This window comes from Coregonus lavaretus (genome assembly GCF_964263955.1).
Source record: "Coregonus lavaretus genome assembly, contig: HAP1_SCAFFOLD_8611, whole genome shotgun sequence".
NCBI lineage: Eukaryota > Metazoa > Chordata > Actinopteri > Salmoniformes > Salmonidae > Coregonus > Coregonus lavaretus.
Window position 1 is genome coordinate 1 of NW_028158671.1, and position 20,053 is coordinate 20,053.

Genomic DNA, 20,053 nt, shown 5'->3' on the forward strand with positions numbered 1-20,053 from the left:
TATGGAGGAAGATGATATCTTCTCTTCCACTGACAGCAGCAGGCTATAATGAAAGCTGTCACCTCTGCCATATTGTCACGACTTCCTCCGAGGCTGCCTCCCCTCCTTGTTCGGGCAGGCTTCGGCGTTCGTCGTCACCGGCTTACTAGCCACTGCCGCTCCATATCTCATCATTCCATTTGTCTTGTCAATTACACACACCTGGTTCTTATCCCCTCATTAGTCTGTGTATAAGTGTTCCCTCTGCCCCCCTTGTCCCTGTGGGTGATTATTATTTGTGAGAGTAGTGTAGCTCGGTGGAGCTACTCGCACTTTGTATTGCCGGGGTAGATATTTCCCCTGTGCCTGTATATCTTTGGAGTATCCTGTACCGTGTATTGCCAGGGTAGATAGTTTCCCCTGTGCCTGTTTTCGTGTGTCGCTATCCAACGCAATTGTGTACAACGGAATAAACTCTGTATTCAGTGATATACCCTCCTGCGCCTGACTCCTTCTATCACACTCATCACAGAATCACCCACCCGCTATGGAGTCAGCAGGAGAGGAGCGCATGCCTGGAGTCGTGGCACGGGTCCAGGAGCATTCCACGATGCTGGCCAGCTTGGGGGAAGCGATGGATCGGGTTCTTCAGGTTGTCCAACGCCTGGAGAGGAGAGGACCCGATCTGTCGAGACCAGCTGGCCAACCGCTCAGGAAGGCCACCAAAAATTCTGAAATTTCCATCCCCAACTATAACATTTTCCGTCTAGATAGAACTGCCAAAGGGGGTGGAGTTGCAATCTACTGTAGAGATAGCCTGCAGAGCTCTATAATACTATCCAGGTCTGTGCCCAAACAGTTTGAGCTTCTACTTCTAAAAATCCACCTTTCCAGAAATAAGTCTCTCACTGTTGCCGCTTGCTACAGACCCCCCTCAGCCCCCAGATGTGCCCTGGACACCATATGTGAATTGATTGCCCCCCATTTATCCTCAGAGTTCGTACTGCTTGGTGACCTAAATTGGGATATGCTTAATACCCCGGCCATCCTACAATCCAAACTAGATGCCCTAAACCTCACGCAAATGATCAACGAACCTACCAGGTACAACCCTAAATCCGTAAACATGGGTACCCTCATAGATATCATCCTGACTAACATACCCTCTAAATACACCTCAGCTGTCTTCAACCAGGATCTCAGCGATCACTGCCTTATTGCCTGCGTCCGTAACGGGTCCGCGGTCAAACGACCACCCCTCATCACTGTCAAACGCTCCCTAAAACACTTTAGCGAGCAGGCCTTCCTAATTGACCTGGCCCAGGTATCCTGGATGGATATAGATCTCATTCCGTCAGTAGAGGATGCCTGGTTGTTCCTTAAAAGTAATTTCCTCTCAATCTTAAATAAACATGCCCCATTCAAAAAATACAGAACTAAGAACCGATATAGCCCCTGGTTCTCCTCAGACTTGACTGCCCTTGACCAGCACAAAAACATCCTGTGGCGTACTGCATTAGCATCAAATAGCCCCCGCGATATGCAACTTTTCAGGGAAGTTAGGAACCAATATACACAAGCAGTCAGGAAAGCAAAGGCAAACTTTTTCAAACAGAAATTTGCATCCTGTAGCACTAACTCCAAAAAGTTTTGGGACACTGTAAAGTCCATGGAGAATAAGAGCACGTCCTCCCAGTTGCCCACTGCACTGAGGCTAGGAAACACTATCACCACCGATAAATCTACAATAATCGAGAATTTCAACAAGCATTTTGCTACAGCTGGCCATGCTTTCCATCTGGCTACCACTACCCCGGCCACCAACTCTGCACCCTCCGCTGAAACTTGCCCATGCCCCCCCCGCTTCTCCTTCACACAAATTCAGACAGCAGACGTTTTGAAAGAGCTGCAAAATCTGGACCCCTACAAATCAGCTGGGCTAGACAATCTGGACCCTTTCTTTCTAAAACTAGCCGCCGAAATTGTCGCAACCCCTATTACTAGTCTGTTCAACCTCTCTTTCATAACGTCTGAGATCCCCAGAGATTGGAAAGCTGCCGCGGTCATCCCCCTCTTCAAAGAGGGTGACACTCTAGATCCAAACTGCTACAGACCTATATCCATCCTGTCCTGCCTTTCGAAAGTATTTGAAAGCCAAGTTAACAAACAGATCACCGACCATTTCGAATACCACCGTACCTTCTCCGCTATGCAATCCGGTTTCCGAGCTGGTCATGGGTGCACTTCAGCCACGCTCAAGGTCCTAAACGATATTATAACCGCGATTGATAATAGACAGTACTGTGCAGCCGTCTTCATCGACCTGGCCAAGGCTTTCGACTCTGTCAACCACCGCATTCTTATTGGCAGACTAAATAGCCTTGGTTTCTCAAATGACTGCCTCGCCTGGTTCACCAACTACTTCTCAGATAGAGTTCAGTGTGTCAAATCGGAGGGCCTGTTGTCTGGACCTATGGCAGTCTCTATGGGGGTGCCACAGGGTTCAATTCTTGGGCCGACACTTTTCTCAGTGTATATCAATGATGTCGCTCTTGCTGCTGGTGACTCTCAGATCCACCTCTACGCAGACGACACCATTTTGTATACATCTGGCCCTTCATTGGACACTGTGTTAACAAACCTCCAAACGAGCTTCAATGCCATACAACACTCCTTCAGTAGCCTCCAACTGCTCTTAAACACTAGTAAAACTAAATGCATGCTTTTCAATCGAACGCTGCTGGCACCCGCCCACCTGACTAGAATCACCACTCTTGACGGGTCTGACCTAGAGTATGTGGACAACTACAAATACCTAGGTGTCTGGTTAGACTGTAAACTCTCCTTCCAGACTCACATAAAGAATCTCCAATCCAAAGTTAAATCTAGAATCGGCTTCCTATTTCGCAACAAAGCCTCCTTCACTCATGCTGCCAAACATGCCCTCGTAAAACTGACTATCCTACCGATCCTTGACTTCGGCGATGTCATTTACAAAATAGCCTCCAACACTCTACTCAGCAAATTGGATGTAGTCTATCACAGTGCCATCCGTTTTGTCTCCAAAGCCCCATACGCTACCCACCACTGTGACCTGTACGCTCTTGTTGGCTGGTCCTCACTACATGTTCGTCGTCAAACCCACTGGCTCCAGGCCATCTATAAATCACTGCTAGGCAAATCCCCGCCTTATCTTAGCTCATTGGTCACCATAGCAGCACCCACCCGTAGTCTGCACTCCAACAGGTATATCTCACTGGTCATTCCCAAAGCCAACACCTCCTTTGGCCGCCATTCCTTCCAGTTCTCTGCTGCCAATGACTGGAACGAATTGCAAAAATCTCTGAAGCTGGAGACTCTTATCTCCCTCACTAATTTTAAGCATCAGTTGTCAGAGCACCTTACCAATCACTGCACCTGTACACAGCCCATCTGAAATTAGCCCACCCAACTACCTCATCCCTATATTGTTATTTATTTTGCTCTTTTGCACCCCAGTATCTCTATTTGCACATAATCTCTTGCACATCTAGCATTCCAGTGTTAATACTATTGTAATTATTTTGCACTATAGCCTATTTATTGCCTTACCTCCATAACTTGCTACATTTGCACACACTGTATATATATTTTCTGTTGTATTTTTGACTTTATGTTTTTTACCCCATATGTAACTCTGTGTTGTTTTTATCGCACTGCTTTGCTTTATCTTGGCCAGGTCGCAGTTGTAAATGAGAACTTGTTCTCAACTGGCTTACCTGGTTAAATAAAGGTGAAATAAAAAAATAAAATTAAACAAAAACCGGATCCAGCCACCTACACCCAGTACCCGGTGGGATCCAGATATCCCTACCACGGGCGTTCGACGGGACGGCGGCGCTCTGCCAAGGATTCCTCCCCATCGGAGCGGGAGAAGGTGTCCGTCCTCGTTTCCTGCCTCTCGGGGAAAGCCCTGGAGTGGGCCAATGCAGTTTGGAACGAAGGAGGAGCCGCATTGGAGAACTACGGGGAGTTCGCTCGCCTCTTTCGGACGACATCGTTCCAGTAATGCCTGGCGAAAACCAAACTCTGCATTCCACAGTAAGAACATCATACCAAAGGTCAAGCATGGTGGTGGTGGTGTGATGGTTTGGGGATGCTTTGCTGCCTCAGGACCTGGACGACTTGCCTTAATAGAAGGAACCATGAATTCTGCTCTGTATCACAGAATTGTACAGGAGAATGTCAGACCATCCGTCTGTGAGCTGAAGCTGAAGCGTAGCTGGGTCATGCAGCAAGACAATGATCCAAAACACACAATCAAGTCTACATGAAAATAGCTAAAAAGCAATACATTGGAAGTTTTGGAATGGCCTAATCAAAGTCTAGACCTAATCCCAATTGAGATGTTGTGGCAGGACTTGAAACGAGCAGTTCATGCTTGAAAACCCACACGTCACTGAGTTAAAGCAGTTCTGCATGGAAGAGTGGGCCAAAATTCCTCCACAGCGACGTGAGAGATTGATCAACAACTACAGGAAGCATTTGGTTGGAGTCATTGTAGCTAAAGGTGGCACAACCAGTTATTGAGTGTAAGGGGGCAATTACTTTTTCACACAGGGGAATTGGGTGTTGCATAACTTTGTTTATGAAATAAATGAAATTAATATGTAATTGTTGTGTTATTTGTTCACTTATGTTCCCTTTATCTAATATTAGGTTTTGGTTGAAGATCTGATAACATTCAGTATCACAAATATGCAAAAGTAGAGAAAATTAGAAAGGGGGCAAATACTTTTTCATAGCACTGTAAGTAATATGCCATTTAGCAGACGCTTTTATCCAAAGCGACTTACAGTCATGCGTGCATACATTATTTTTTTTTTTGTGTATGGGTGGTCCCGGGGATCGAACCCACTACCTTAGCGTTACAAGCGCCGTGCTCTACCAGCTGAGCTATAGAGGACCACGTAAGTGTTCCCTCTGCCCCCCTTGTCCTTGTGGGTGATTGTTATTTGTGAGAGTAGTGTAGCTTGGTTGAGCTACTCGCACTTTGTATTGCCGGGGTTGATAGTTTCCCCTGTGCCTGTTTTCGTGTGTCGCTATCCAGCGCAATTGTGTACGACGGAATAAACTCTGTATTCGGTGATTTACCCTCCTGCGCCTGACTCCTTCTATCACACTCATCACACATACAGTGGGGAGAACAAGTATTTGATACACTGCCGATTTTGCAGGTTTTCCTACTTACGAAGCATGTAGAGGTCTGTAATTTTTTATCATAGGTACACTTCAACTGTGAGAGACGGAATCTAAAAAAAATCCTGAAAATGACATTGTATGATTTTTAAGTAATTAATTTGCATTTTATTGCATGACATAAGTATTTGATACATCAGAAAAGCAGAACTTAATATTTGGTACAGAAACCTTTTTTTGCAATTACAGAGATCATACGTTTCCTGTAGGTCTTGACCAGGTTTGCACACACTGCAGCAGGGATTTTGGCCCACTCCTCCATACAGACCTTCTCCAGATCCTTCAGGTTTCGGGGCTGTCGCTGGGCAATACGGACTTTCAGCTCCCTCCAAAGATTTTCTATTGGGTTCAGGTCTGGAGACTGGCTAGGCCACTCCAGGACCTTGCGATGCTTCTTACGGAGCCACTCCTTAGTTGTCCTGGCTGTGTGTTTCGGGTCGTTGTCATGCTGGAAGACCCAGCCACGACCCATCTTCAATGCTCTTACTGAGGGAAGGAGGTTGTTGGCCAAGATCTTGCGATACATGGCCCCATTCATCCTCCCCTCAATACGGTGGAGTCGTCCTGTCCCATTTGCAGAAAAGCATCCCCAAAGAATGATGTTTCCACCTCCATGCTTCACGGTTGGGATGGTGTTCTTGGGGTTGTACTCATCCTTCTTCTTCCTCCAAACACGGCGAGTGGAGTTTACACCAAAAAGCTCTATTTTTGTCTCATCAGACCACATGACCTTCTCCCATTCCTCCTCTGGATCATCCAGATGGTCATTGGCAAACTTCAGACGGGCCTGGACATGCGCTGGCTTGAGCAGGGGGACCTTGCGTGCGCTGCAGGATTTTAATCCATGACGCCGTAGTGTGTTACTAATGGTTTTCTTTGAGACTGTGGTCCCAGCTCTCTTCAGGTCATTGACCAGGTCCTGCCGAGTAGTTCTGGGCTGATCCCTCACCTTCCTCATGATCATTGATTCCCCACGAGGTGAGATCTTGCATGGAGCCCCAGACCGAGGGTGATTGACCGTCATCTTGAACTTCTTCCATTTTCTAATAATTGCGCCAACAGTTGTTGCCTTCTCACCAAGCTGCTTGCCTATTGTCCTGTAGCCCATCCCAGCCTTGTGCAGGTCTACAATTGTATCCCTGATGTCCTTACACAGCTCTCTGGTCTTGGCCATTGTGGAGAGGTTGGAGTCTGTTTGATTGAGTGTGTGGACAGGTGTCTTTTATACAGGTAACGAGTTCAAACAGGTGCAGTTAATACAGGTAATGAGTGGAGAACAGGAGGGCTTCTTAAAGAAAAACTAACAGGTCTGTGAGAGACGGAATTCTTACTGGTTGGTAGGTAATCAAATACTTATGTCATGCAATAAAATGCAAATTAATTACTTAAAAATCATACAATGTGATTTTCTGGATTTATGTTTTAGATTCCGTCTCTCACAGTTGAAGTGTACCTATGATAAAAATTACAGACCTCTACATGCTTTGTAAGTAGGAAAACCTGCAAAATCAGCAGTGTATCAAATACGTGTTCTCCCCACTGTATAGAACAGTGTGTACTTTGAAATGTATGGAGAGGATGAACATGAAATAACAATGTTTCTAAAACATTTGACTGTTTGACCTTGAAATGCTGCTGTTTTAATGCCATCATTCTATAGCTCTAATCATATTGCTATTAATTAATTTATGACAAATAATGTCAAATAGTAAAGACAATTATATTTATTTATTCCCCATTTAAGTCTAAATGCTTTTAAATCTTGGCCTATACTATTTCATCCTAGGCCTACTTCTTAAAAATAATAATAATCCTAATGATAGAAAATAACGTTTCTTAACGGTGAAATTCCATTCCTTTCTGTTGTTCGTACGCAGTTGTGTAACCTGGGAACCATCTGTGCACGCCGTTCGCTGCAAAAAAACATTTGAGAGTCGCCGTTTGTCCAAATGTCCAAAAATACTGAATGTGCACGGCTGGACCCCTAGTCTCCAGCCAGGAGCCAATAAACAAGCCCTCGCCATGCTGACATTCTACATTTCATCTGGAGGCTTGAGAGGTCAAATACATCCCCAGACGGGGGCTGCTCTGTCAAATGGCTTCCCACAGAGTCTCCATGCTAGCCAGGCAAGAGAAGCGGCGAGGAGAGGGGTGATGGCGGGAAGAGAGTGGAGCAGGGCTACAGGGAGAGGAAACATGCTGGAATCATAATAGTCTTAAATAGGCCTGGGGTTGGGGACTCCATCAATATAGCCCCAAATGTCATATAGCCATTGTGGCGGTAGTGTGTTGTTGTAATGGGAAAGTAACTGGTGCTTATGGGAGGGAGATGGCTACCTGCGGTGAGGGGAGAATGCCATGTACAGCCTGTTCCTCCGTAGGGGGCTTACGGAGCACTCGCCGTGCGCTGCTGCTACTGGTACACGGCTGTGAACCGGGGAAGGAAAGGAGAGAAATAGGGTTTTGGGAATAAAAGGCCAGAGCTACTGCACAGCGACCAAGAGATTTCCCTTCCTTTTCCCTTCCTTTATCTGGCAACCTGTGGTTTCCAGGCGATTCAAGTCTTTCACTTCTAGCACGGAACCCTGCCGCGAACCCAGGAACAAAATACAGAATCACATTAGAAGTTAGCACTGTATGCTATTTTTTTTTTTTTGCGGTTTAATCGGCATTTCACTTTTCCATTAATTCGCGGTCCTTCCGACAAAGAAAAGGTTTCGCAAATAAAATAATTTTTGATTTAAATAAGAATTCGGAATTCTTTCCTTTCCACTCACACACACCCGCACCCCTACAACACAACCGCCTGCGAATACACAAATTCTGCACAGAAATTGCACCTAGCAGCAGGTGAGAAAGTACTACTCACAGCGTTTTTGAAAGCCCAGCACCCCAGAACGTCAATGGCAAAACAAAATGGTGATCAGGGGAGAACCTGCGGGAGAGCGGTGCAGATCAGAGGAGAGTAGTGAGACCCCCTACCTGGGCGTCGCGTTGCCTCCACTCCTGGGTCTGCTGCTGGTGCTGGTGCAGGGCGGCCCGCGCCTCCCTCTCTACGGTGCTCACCTCCCGCTGGCGCTGCTGGACCAGATTGTCCCTCTCCGTGCTGTACTGCTGCTGTAGACGCATCCTCTCCTGCTCCTGCCCTGCATGCTGCTCGCACATCTGATTGGACAACAGGAGGAGAGAGGAAGAAGACTACAATCAGCCCCAGCCCTGTCGTCATGACAATTTGTCCATCAATCCACCCATACATCCCTTCCATCCCTACCCACACGCCAATGCGCCTCGCCGTTGCACAAAGGGCAGGACCCCCAAAAAATGACTTGATGACTCCACGAAATAACGCAATTATTTTACATAATTATTACCTCACGCACACTCTTCCCCCACGTCCCCACCCTAATTCAATCCCACAATCTCTTGCTCTCTCTCCAAATCGGACTTCTGTCGCCCCTCTCCTATCGGCATATAAAAGAGCAGTTAGCTTGGGCTGTCTATGCAGGGAGGCTGTGAGGGGTTAGCCATCTGGCTACTGGAGGAGCTACCCTCGCCCCATGCTATGAGTCTCACAGCGTGGGGAAATCGGCTTAGTAAGGGCGATGCCTATCATCATTATACTACGCCCCACTCAGAGGATGTGAAGAGAAGGAAGAAAGGAACACAAACTTCGGAGGGGAGATCGAATGTGTTAGTTCTACCTGTCATCATATTTATTCAGAGTCCGACAGACTGCCGCATAAGAATCAAATCATACAATCTCAGTGTTCGCTTTAAAATGTTGGGACATTCAACTCGGCTGGTTGCCTATCGCCGCCAAATGATTGTAGCTGTACGGGTCTACGCTGACAATGAGCGAGTATTTGGAAGACAAAATACAAAAAGCTTCCGACAAGCTGACCAACAGAAATGCTACCCTAACCGACACACTGAGACAGTGAGTCATCGCCTGATAGAATTAACACAAAACCTAAAAGAAAAAAGATGGGGGAAAAACACAAAAGAATCCTCCAAAAGAAAGAACCCCTTTACAAACATACCATGCTGTCAGTCAGCTGAGCTAGGCTATCCCAGTGTCTACAGACAGCTCCACTCTGCAGCGTTAGCTCTGTTAGCCTAGCGCTGCGGATCTGACACGAGTCACCTGCTGTGAGGTAAAGCCTGGTGGCGGAGTGCTGAGAATGCTAAAGCCCAAGCACCGCCAGTCTCTGCCTTTTTCCCAGGCTCCGCTCGCTCTGCTCTCACTCCCCCATGGCGGGGTACCCGTGACCCTGTCCCGTCCCTGCGGTGTGCTCCCCTGCCGGGGCTGTGAAAGGCCAGCAGGGGCCCTGGGCTGGGGCACAGCTCCAGCTCCAGCTTTGAAGCTAATCCTCACACATACTACCAAAACACTCACTCACACATACTACTAAAACACTCACTCACACATACTACTAAAACCCACATTCACACATACTAACCAAACCCTCACTCACACATACTACCAAAAGACTCACTCACACATACTACTAAAACACTCACTCACACATACTACTAAAACACTCACTCACACATACTACCAAAACACTCACTCACACATACTACCAAAACACTCACTCACACATACTACCAAAACACTCACTCACACATACTACCAAAACACTCACTCACACATACTACCAAAACACTCACTCACACATACTACCAAAACACTCACTCACACATACTCCCAAAACACTCACTCACACATACTACCAAAACACTCACTCACACATACTACTAAAACACACTACTAAAACACTCACTCACACATGCTACTAAAACACTCACTCACACATACTACTAAAACACTCACTCACACATACTACTAAAACACTCACTCACACATACTACCAAAACACTCACTCACACATACTACCAAAACACTCACTCACACATATTACTAAAACACACACACACACACACACACACACACACAAGTGGGACATAAACAGTAGTTTTCAGAAAGACATCACACAGCTAGAGAGCTCATTTCTAGGGCAAAACCCTCTTAGACAGTTTACCACAAACACAAACAAAGCATTGTGTGAGACTGGCCATCTTCCGTATTATTGTCATTGGAGATGTTCGGCTTCGCTGGTCCCACAGAGTTAATACATGACATCTGCTCTGTAATTCAATTACATTCACTATAATATAATTAATTCAGTAATATAATAGAGACCCAATCATATCCAGCAACTGAATTTCACAGTCATGCAGAATCACGCCATAGATCATGATTCATATCTCCACAGCAAGTCAGAGTCTGATGGGCTGACTGATCAGCAGGGGAGGAAGGAGAGAGGGAGAACTGTTTGGCCTCAGCAGGGGAGGAAGGAGAGAGGGAGAACTGTCTGGCCCCAGCAGGGGAGGAAGGAGCGAGGGAGAACTGTCTGGCCTCAGCAGGGGAGGAAGGAGAGAGGGAGAACTGTCTGGCCTCAGCAGGGGAGGAAGGAGAGAGGGAGAACTGTCTGGAAGGGGAGAGGGAATAACTCCATTCTTCACAGTGGGGAGTGTAGAAGTGTGCCCTGTGTATGTGTGTACAGTGGGGGAAAAAAGTATTTAGTCAGCCACCAATTGTGCAAGATTTCTGGCTCTCACAGACCTGTAACTTCTTCTTTAAGAGGCTCCTCTGTCCTCCACTCGTTACCTGTATTAATGGCACCTGTTTGAACTTGTTATCAGTATAAAAGACACCTGTCCACAACCTCAAACAGTCACACTCCAAACTCCACTATGGCCAAGACCAAAGAGCTGTCAAAGGACACCAGAAACAAAATTGTAGACCTGCACCAGGCTGGGAAGACTGAATCTGCAATAGGTAAGCAGCTTGGTTTGAAGAAATCAACTGTGGGAGCAATTATTAGTAAATCGAAGACATACAAGACCACTGATAATCTCCCTCGATCTGGGGCTCCACGCAAGATCTCACCCCGTGGGGTCAAAATGATCACAAGAACGGTGAGCAAAAATCCCAGAACCACACGGGGGGACCTAGTGAATGACCTGCAGGGAGCTGGGACCAAAGTAACAAAGCCTACCATCAGTAACACACTACGCCGCCAGGGACTCAAATCCTGCAGTGCCAGACGTGTCCCCCTGCTTAAGCCAGTACATTATATATTATATATTATTATTATGTCCAGGCCCGTCTGAAGTTTGCTAGAGTGCATTTGGATGATCCAGAAGAGGATTGGGAGAATGTCAAATGGTCAGATGAAACCAAAATAGAACTTTTTGGTAAAAACTCAACTCGTCGTGTTTGGAGGACAAAGAATGCTGAGTTGCATCCAAAGATCACCATACCTACTGTGAAGCATGGGGGTGGAAACATCATGCTTTGGGGCTGTTTTTCTGCAAAGGGACCAGGACGACCGATCCGTGTAAAGGAAAGAATGAATGGGGCCATGTATCGTGAGATTTTGAGTGAAAACCTCCTTCCATCAGCAAGGGCTTTGAAGATGAAACGTGGCTGGGTCTTTCAGCATGACAATGATCCCAAACACACCGCCCGGGCAAGGAAGGAGTGGCTTTGTAAGAAGCATTTCAAGGTCCTGGAGTGGCCTAGCCAGTCTCCAGACCTCAACCCCATAGAACATCTTTGGAGGGAGTTGAAAGTCCGTGTTGCCCAGCGACAGACCCAAAACATCACTGCTCTAGAGGAGATCTGCATGGAGGAATGGGCCAAAATACCAGCAACAGTGTGTGAAAACCTTGTGAAGACTTACAGAAAACGTTTGACCTGTGTCATTGCCAACAAAGGGTATATAACAAAGTATTGAGAAACTTTTGTTATTGACCAAATACTTATTTTCCACCATAATTTGCAAATAAATTCATTAAAAATCCTACAATGTGATTTTCTGGAGAAAAAAAATCTCATTTTGTCTGTCATAGTTGACGTGTACCTATGATGAAAATTACAGGCCTCTCTCATCTTTTTAAGTGGGAGAACTTGCACCATTGGTGGCTGACTAAATACTTTTTTTCCCCACTGTATGTGTGAACGTTTCTGTGTCTATGAGCATTTCGGTGTGTGGATGCGTGTATCCTAGACCTAGACTTCGTGTTGTTCATTGTCACCAAAGATCTGAGGAGCGGGAGAGATTAGGTTTCCGTGGGGTCCGGGGGTTACGACACCATCTATAACAGCCTTATGACCTCCCTACGTCAGTTCAACGTCAAGGAGCAGGGCTGTGAAGTGCCGGCGTGACGTCCTAATGACCTGGAGCTCAGAGGGAAACAACTCCGCTATACATGGAGCCTCTTTTAAAACTCTCACTGAAGTGACCTCAGTGGAATGTCCCTTTGTGATTGGCTCAATGGGCAAACTTGACTTGGTGACCCTGAGACACCAATCTCACTACAAGGGAACAAGCAATTGCAAAATACACATCAGACAGTCATCAGACTCTTTCTATACGCTCTGTATCTCTCTCTCTCTCCGCTCTTCCGCTCTCTTTATCTCTTAGGTGGACGTCACGAAAAGCGACACCGAATGTGACATTAGCACATGATGTGCTGGGACAGAGAGATGTTTCTCTCAGTTTATCGCCGAAGTAAATGACACCAACTGCTCTTAGTATGAAATAGATGCGTCCCAATTCCATTGGCAACGGTGTCTTTTTTCCCATTTCCTTCCCTTGGTTAGTGTTGATTATCTTCACTTGAATATTTTCAGAACTCGGGTATTGTCTTTGATACCTTCTGTCATATGCTGTTCTCCATTTAAAAGGGATTATGATATTTACATACCGGTAAACATTTTCAGATGTTTCAGATTCAGCAACACTGACACACAAACAATATTACAACAAGGATAAAAACCTGCTTTTGACTACAAACACATACTATTTAATGTTAGGACTGAAACGTAAATTGTCACTACAACAATGAGTCCTGTGAAAACACTTTCAGACCTTCAATTGAGCTCCACTTCTACACCTCACTTTAACTCCAATTTAATGGGCATTTAAGCGGATCAAAAAAAAAAAAGGAGAATTCACAATACTGTTATATTCAAACCTCAATAACCCCTGTATCGAGAGATTATTAGGAAAGGCGCAACCTCAAACCGACGATTCCACAACGGACCAAATCGGAAATGGAAAACCATTACTCTATTTGCCAGCAAAACATTGCTCTCATATCCTCCACTCCAAAACATCTCGAGCAATTAACACGCACCGCTAGTCTGTCTGCGTGTGGGGAATGAGAGTTGGAATGGTTATTAGGCGGGAGGTGGAGAGATAGAAGTGTTTTTTAATGGGCTTGGAAAATCAATCATGTCTTTGACACACACTGCAATCACAGATGATATCCTAGTTAGTGACTGGATACAGTGAGAGTGTCACAGATATGAGGTTGGCTCACAACAATACCGAATATTACTCATTGGATATAGTAGCCGATACAAAGGCGATTTAAAAAACATCTGTTTTTCAACTCATACACAAAGTTAAAACATAGGCTGCATATACAGCATGCTATGTACATTTACGTCATTTAGCAGACGCTCTTATCCAGAGCGATTTACAAATTGGTGCATTCACCTTATGATAGCCAGTGGGACAACCACTTTACCCCCCAAAAATTATTTAGTATTTTATTTAATGTTTTTTTGTTATATCTTTTTTATAGTTAAAAAAACAATTTTGGAGTATGTTTTTAATTTTCATTTGTTTTATATATATATATATATATATATATATATATATATATATATATATATATATATATTGTTGTTGTTTTTTATTTTTGTTGTTTATTTATTGTTTTTTTAATAATAATAATAATATTTATTTTAATTTTTTTTATGTAAACATGTAATGGTCTGTGTGTGTTTAGTCGTTTCAACCAATAACACCCCTTGGCATGGTAGTTAATTTCACGGCTCCAAAGAGGCTAAATTGAACAGCAATAAAGGGGTATGGTTTGGGTTAGATGCCTTCAAGCTTTCTCCAATTCTTCATACAATCCCATAATTTCCACCAGATAATGGATATTCCAGTGGTTTAATTGAACTTCTCTCCTCATAAAAGCAGACTTTATATCAGTGAGTTAAATTTCAATAGAAAAGGAAAATGGTTTGGAGATTTCTAATCAGAGGAAACTGATGGGGCTGGATGATAAATCAGACGGTATGAGCCGAACACAGATTGAATCAGAGTTTTCCATTGGGGGTTTAATAGTTGATTAAGAACACAAATCTCTGTTGAATATCATCTGTGTCTTTTGTGATGAGGCAACAAAGCAGACAAAAAAATAGAAAAATCTAATAATAATTTAAAAACTATTTCAGAATGTCCCACATGTCCCACATACAGTGTACAAAACATTAGGAACATCTTCTCTTTCCTTGACAGACTGACCAGGTGAATCCAGGTGAAAGCTATGATCCCTTATTTATGTCACTTGTTAAATCCGCTTCAATCAGTGTAGATGAAGGGGAGGAGACCGGTTAAATAAGGATTTTTTAAGCCTTGAGACAATTGAGACATGGATTGTGTGTGTGCCATTCAGATGGTGAATGGGCAAGACAAAAGATTGAAGTGCCTTTGAACAGGGTATGGTAGTAGGTGGCAGGGCACCGGTTTGTGTCAAGATCTGCAACACTGCTGGGTTTTTCACGCTCAACCGTTTCCCGTGTGTATCAAGAATGGTCCACCACCCAAAAGACATCCAGACAACTTGACACAACTGTGGTAAGCATTGGAGTCAACATGGACCAGCATCCCTGTGGAAAGCTTTCGACACCTTGTAGAGTCCATGCCCAGACGAATTGAGGCTGTTCTGAGGGCAAAAGGGGAGGCAACTCAATATTAGGATGGTGTTCCTAATGTTCTGTACACTCAGTGTACAGTATGCTATGCAAACATGTAATGGTGTGTGTGTTTAGTCGTTTCAACCAATGACACCCCTTGGCATGGTAGTTAATTTCATGATTCCAAAGAGGCTAAATTGAACAGCAATAAAGGGGTATGGTTTGGGTTAGATGCCTTCAAGCTTTCTCCAATTCTTCATACAATCCCATAATTTACACCAGATAATGGACATTCCAGTGGGTTAATTGAATTTCTCTCCTCATAAAAGTAGACTTTATATCAGTGAGTTAGATTTCAATAGAAAAGGAAAATGGTTTGGAGATTTCTAATCAGAGGAAACTGATGGGGCTGGATGATAAATCAGACGGTATGAGCCGAACACAGATTGAATCAGAGTTTTCCATTGGGGGTTTAATAGTTGATTAAGACCACAAATCTCTGTTGAATATCATCTGTGTCTTTTGTGACGAGGCAACACAGATGGCTCATGTAGAGGATTTTCTTTGTATATATCTATTTTTTTTTACATCTCAAATGGATGTCAGAATGTCCCCATATTCAAATAAACTGTATAAATCCCAAAATAATAGGAAATGCTTAAAGTTTAAACAAGAAATATTCTGGCAAAAACGTAACAGTATCAAGTCCCCCTCCCTTCTCTCTCCCACTGACCTGCTGTTCGTATCTCTGTTTGAGCTCTTCCAGTTGGTTGGAGAACTCCTTGGCCTGTTTCTCTCTTAGGGACTTGGAGCGGGTCAGATCCTCCTCCACCTTATCCATCTACACAAGGAGGGAGAGAGAAAGATCACTCTGTGATTCTCAATGACAATAGCAACATATTTTCCATGCACAGAGAGCGCGAGATAAATCTATGGAGAAAGTAATGAAAGAGGTTACTGAGTGAAATCCTGGCACAGACAAGATGGGATCTTTCCCAATGACTTATCTAGAGACAGGTGAGAGAACGGCACTATGGCAATATGTAGTGATTTATCCTCTTATTATGTGAAAACATCCTTTGAACTGCAGCGACAGTTTCTGTTCCACATGGTGCTGTGTGTCTTTATATTCTACACTCAAAATAGGGCAGACACTTTTCTTTAAACGGCGTCCAGCAGAGTGCAAGCTTTTAAGGCGAGCAGTAATCCATTTAGACACAACCCTATCAACACAGTTTAACACCAACATAACACCCACAGAGAGAGAGAGAGAGAGACAAAGAGAGAGACAGAGAGAGAGACAGAGACAGAGAAAGACAGAGGAGAGACAGAGACAGAGGAGAGACAGAGACAGAGGAGAGACAGAGACAGAGGAGAGACAGAGACAGAGACAGAGACAGAGGAGAGACAGAGACAGAGACAGAGAGAGACAGAGGAGAGACAGAGACAGAGACAGAGGAGAGACAGAGACAGAGAGAGACAGAGAGAGACAGAGGAGAGACAGAGACAGAGACAGAGGAGAGACAGAGAGAGACAGAGGAGAGACAGAGACAGAGAGAGACAGAGGAGAGACAGAGACAGAGGAGAGACAGAGACAGAGAGAGACATAGGAGAGACAGAGACAGAGACAGAGACAGAGGAGAGACAGAGGAGAGACAGAGACAGAGGAGAGACAGAGGAGAGACAGAGACAGAGACAGAGACAGAGAGAGACAGAGACAGAGGAGAGGAGAGACAGAGACAGAGGAGAGACAGAGACAGAGACAGAGGAGAGACAGAGACAGAGACAGAGAGAGACAGAGGAGAGACTGAGAGAGACAGAGGGAGACAGAGACAGAGAGAGACAGAGGAGAGACAGAGAGAGACAGAGGAGAGACTGAAGATGCTTTCTTATATTATTAAAGATAGGGCGAAATGTAGATAGAAAGAGCTGTAGAGAGATGGATGGAATGAGAGAAAAAGAGAGAGGGGGAGGATGCAGAGAAGATTGCTGCTCTCTCATGACTTTGATGTGAGACGAGGATAGAGAGAGATGGAAGATCGGGAGTCCAGGGGACCGCTGGGGAGAGGAGAGGAGGAGTGGAGTAAAAGGAGGGAGAAGGATAGAGGGAAGAGGAGGAGGAGTGTGACTTGTAAGAACACACTGTCCATGGTGTTGTCAGTCAGGCCTATATCTATTCTATGATATTCCCACCCACACCATGCCAATAAGTTAAAGGCCTACAGTAACATACTAATTACCGTATAACATCTCCATTGTTCACAATTTAACGAGTGCTCTATCAATAAAGCCCACACACACTCTGCCCAGAGGCCTAGGGAAACTCTAACTTTGTAATAACACATAGTTTACAGCTAAGTCTGCATCGATTAGTTATCTCTCAATAATCCACAGCCCACACTCTGCCAAGTGTTGAACAGTGAAATAGACTAATTACTCCATCACTCCGCTGTTTAGAGACACGTCCTCTGTGACGGCTTCTAACATCATTACCACCCGGCCCACCCCACACCCACACAGGGTGAGAGCAGGCACATGCACTCACGCACAAAACATATAGGATATAGGCTCTATAACACAACTGGTCAAAGTCGAGGGCTTTAGTGATGGAACTAAACGCTGTAGGATTGTTAACTCAGACCACTTTATATTGTTCATTTAAATGATAAGAAATGGCTGTAAAGATCACAGAGTGGGGATTTAAAGTTATGGGAATATAGAATCATTCTTTGCTTTTACCATATTTTGCCACCTAGCACTCTGTGAAGATAATATAGCTGATCACAAATAGAGGGCCTTAAAAGAAACATGTTTAGACCAGCTGTGAGAGAGAGAAAGGGGGAAAGATAGAGCATGAAGGAGAGAGAGAAAAAGGAGAGAAAAAGAAGGAGAGCGAAAGAGAGGAAGAGAAAAAGAGAGCGAGACAGAGGAATCTGTGTGTAGCCAGCATGGCGCCCCTGTGCATCTGTGGCCAGGCTGTGTCTTCTCAACTCAGAGAAGTGTGTGTGTGTGTGAGTGACGGGCCTGCAGTCATCTGTATTGTCTTGGTTTGATCACTGTCTGTTTGTCATCCAGCCTCCACTCTCTGTGGTGACGAGACAGGAAAGAGAGGGGACAGGGGAAGTGTGTGTGCACGCTAGTGCCAGAGTCCGTAAACAAAACTCCTGGTCTACAAAGCTGGCGACCAACACCAGCGTGCTGGAAGAGGCCAAAATAAACAGCATCACCACTACAATAATACAACCCCAACTCTGATGGACATGTCGTGTGATCCGGATGCCCAACTAACGCTTCCCAAAACAGATGATGTACTCCCAGTTGAAGGAAAGTCAGCGAGCCCCTGGCGGACAAAGGAAACGCTACAAAGACAACATCAAAACAAACCTTCAGAAATTCTACGTCACCTCCAACAACTGGAAGGACACTGCACTAAACAGACAACTGGAAGGACACTGCACTAAACAGACAACTGGAAGGACACTGCACTAAACAGACAACTGGAAGGACACTGCACTAAACAGACAACTGGAAGGACACTGCACTAAACAGACAACTGGAAGGACACTGCACTAAACAGACAACTGGAAGGGCACTGCACTAAACAGACAACTGGAAGGACACTGCACTAAACAGACAACTGGAAGGACACTGCACTAAACAGACAACTGGAAGGACACTGCACTAAACAGACAACTGGAGAAAAAACATTCAAGAGGGAGCTGCACTACATGGAAAAGATCTCCACTGTGTCGCAGAGGACAAGGGACAGCTACACAAGGAGAGACTGAACACCAGGAAGGCCCAACCACCAACCACCACTCATCCCTGCCCACACTGCACCAAAATATGTGGCTCCCGGATCAGCCACTACAGCCATCTGAAGACCCACAAATAGAAGACCCCATGGAGGACAATCATACTGGACTCCAGTGATCACCGATGACGATGATGATGATGATGATAAGTGTGTGTGTGTGCTGGGGATAGTAATGATCATATAGGCCCCTCTTTCTCCCCTCCATACAACACTACTGTCCCGGCTTTACAGAACCAGGGATTTCCATGTAGTATTATCAGTATGTTACCTGTAGTTTCATGTCAGCGTAGGTCTTCTCTGAGCTGATCTCTACTTGTTTCTTAAAGTGTTCCAGAGCATTCTCTGCCTGCTGGGTCTGCTGCCGCTGACACTCCCTCTCACGCCCCAGCTGCTCCTCCTTCTCCCTGAAACACATACACACATTACTGCATACACATACACACACATTAATACACACACACAAATGAAAAAAGACAAAGTGATACATAAACATATCATATGGAGTTGAGATTTTCTCTGTAATATGATTGATTTTGTTCACCGCAAAACCCTCTCCTGTACATCACTTTTCAGTTCAAACCTTTAATGGTTGTGTAGCAGAAGTGATGGTTGGAGTGAACAAGGGCTTTGTGTGTGTGTGTGTGTGTGTGTGTGTGTGTGTGTGTGTGTGTGTGTGTGTGTGTGTGTGTGTGTGTGTCAGCCATATAGGGAGTCCCAGCATAAAGAGCTGTCAGAGCAGAGACAGTCTTCAACTCATGATCACACCGACTGCAACACCGCAGCTGTCAGACCTGCCTTCAGAACATGTCTAGTGTGTGTGTGTGTGTGTTGGAATGGATGGAAGTGAGGGAAGAAGATTCCCTTGGCCAGGAGACAGACAGACACAATAAACCCATACTAAGTAACACACAGACGGAAGTATCAGACAAGAAACAACGCTGAGAAGTCAAACAGGATTGACACACATAGCCCTTAATCTGACCCTGTGGGCCCTGGTCAAAAGTAGTGCACTGTGTAGGGAATAGGGTGCCATTTGGGATGAGGCCTATGTCTAATGCTCAGAGTGAAGACGAGTCATTGGTCACTGCCAGCCAGACACCCACGTGTGTAGACATGTGTCTTGTGATGTTTTGGGAAAAGAACAGAGACAGAAAAAGAGAAACATTATTTCTTCCCTCACCACTGCCCTCCTTATTTAACGCACCACCAGACAGTCAGATAAAAACAACAACAAC

The 20,053-nt window shown here is 45.0% G+C and overlaps 1 protein-coding gene across 1 annotated transcript; it reads right to left on the reverse strand.

Moving 5' to 3' along the window:
• Window positions 1-7,554: 7,554 nt before the first annotated feature.
• LOC311123700 (uncharacterized protein) lies at window positions 7,555-19,222 on the reverse strand (the record flags this gene model as incomplete). Its single annotated transcript, XM_084197943.1, has 4 exons — window positions 7,555-7,644; window positions 8,200-8,382; window positions 15,735-15,842; window positions 19,087-19,222. Coding segments are annotated over 4 exons (517 nt in total), but the record flags the coding sequence as incomplete, so codon positions are not given.
• Between the last annotated feature and the right edge of the window lie 831 nt (window positions 19,223-20,053).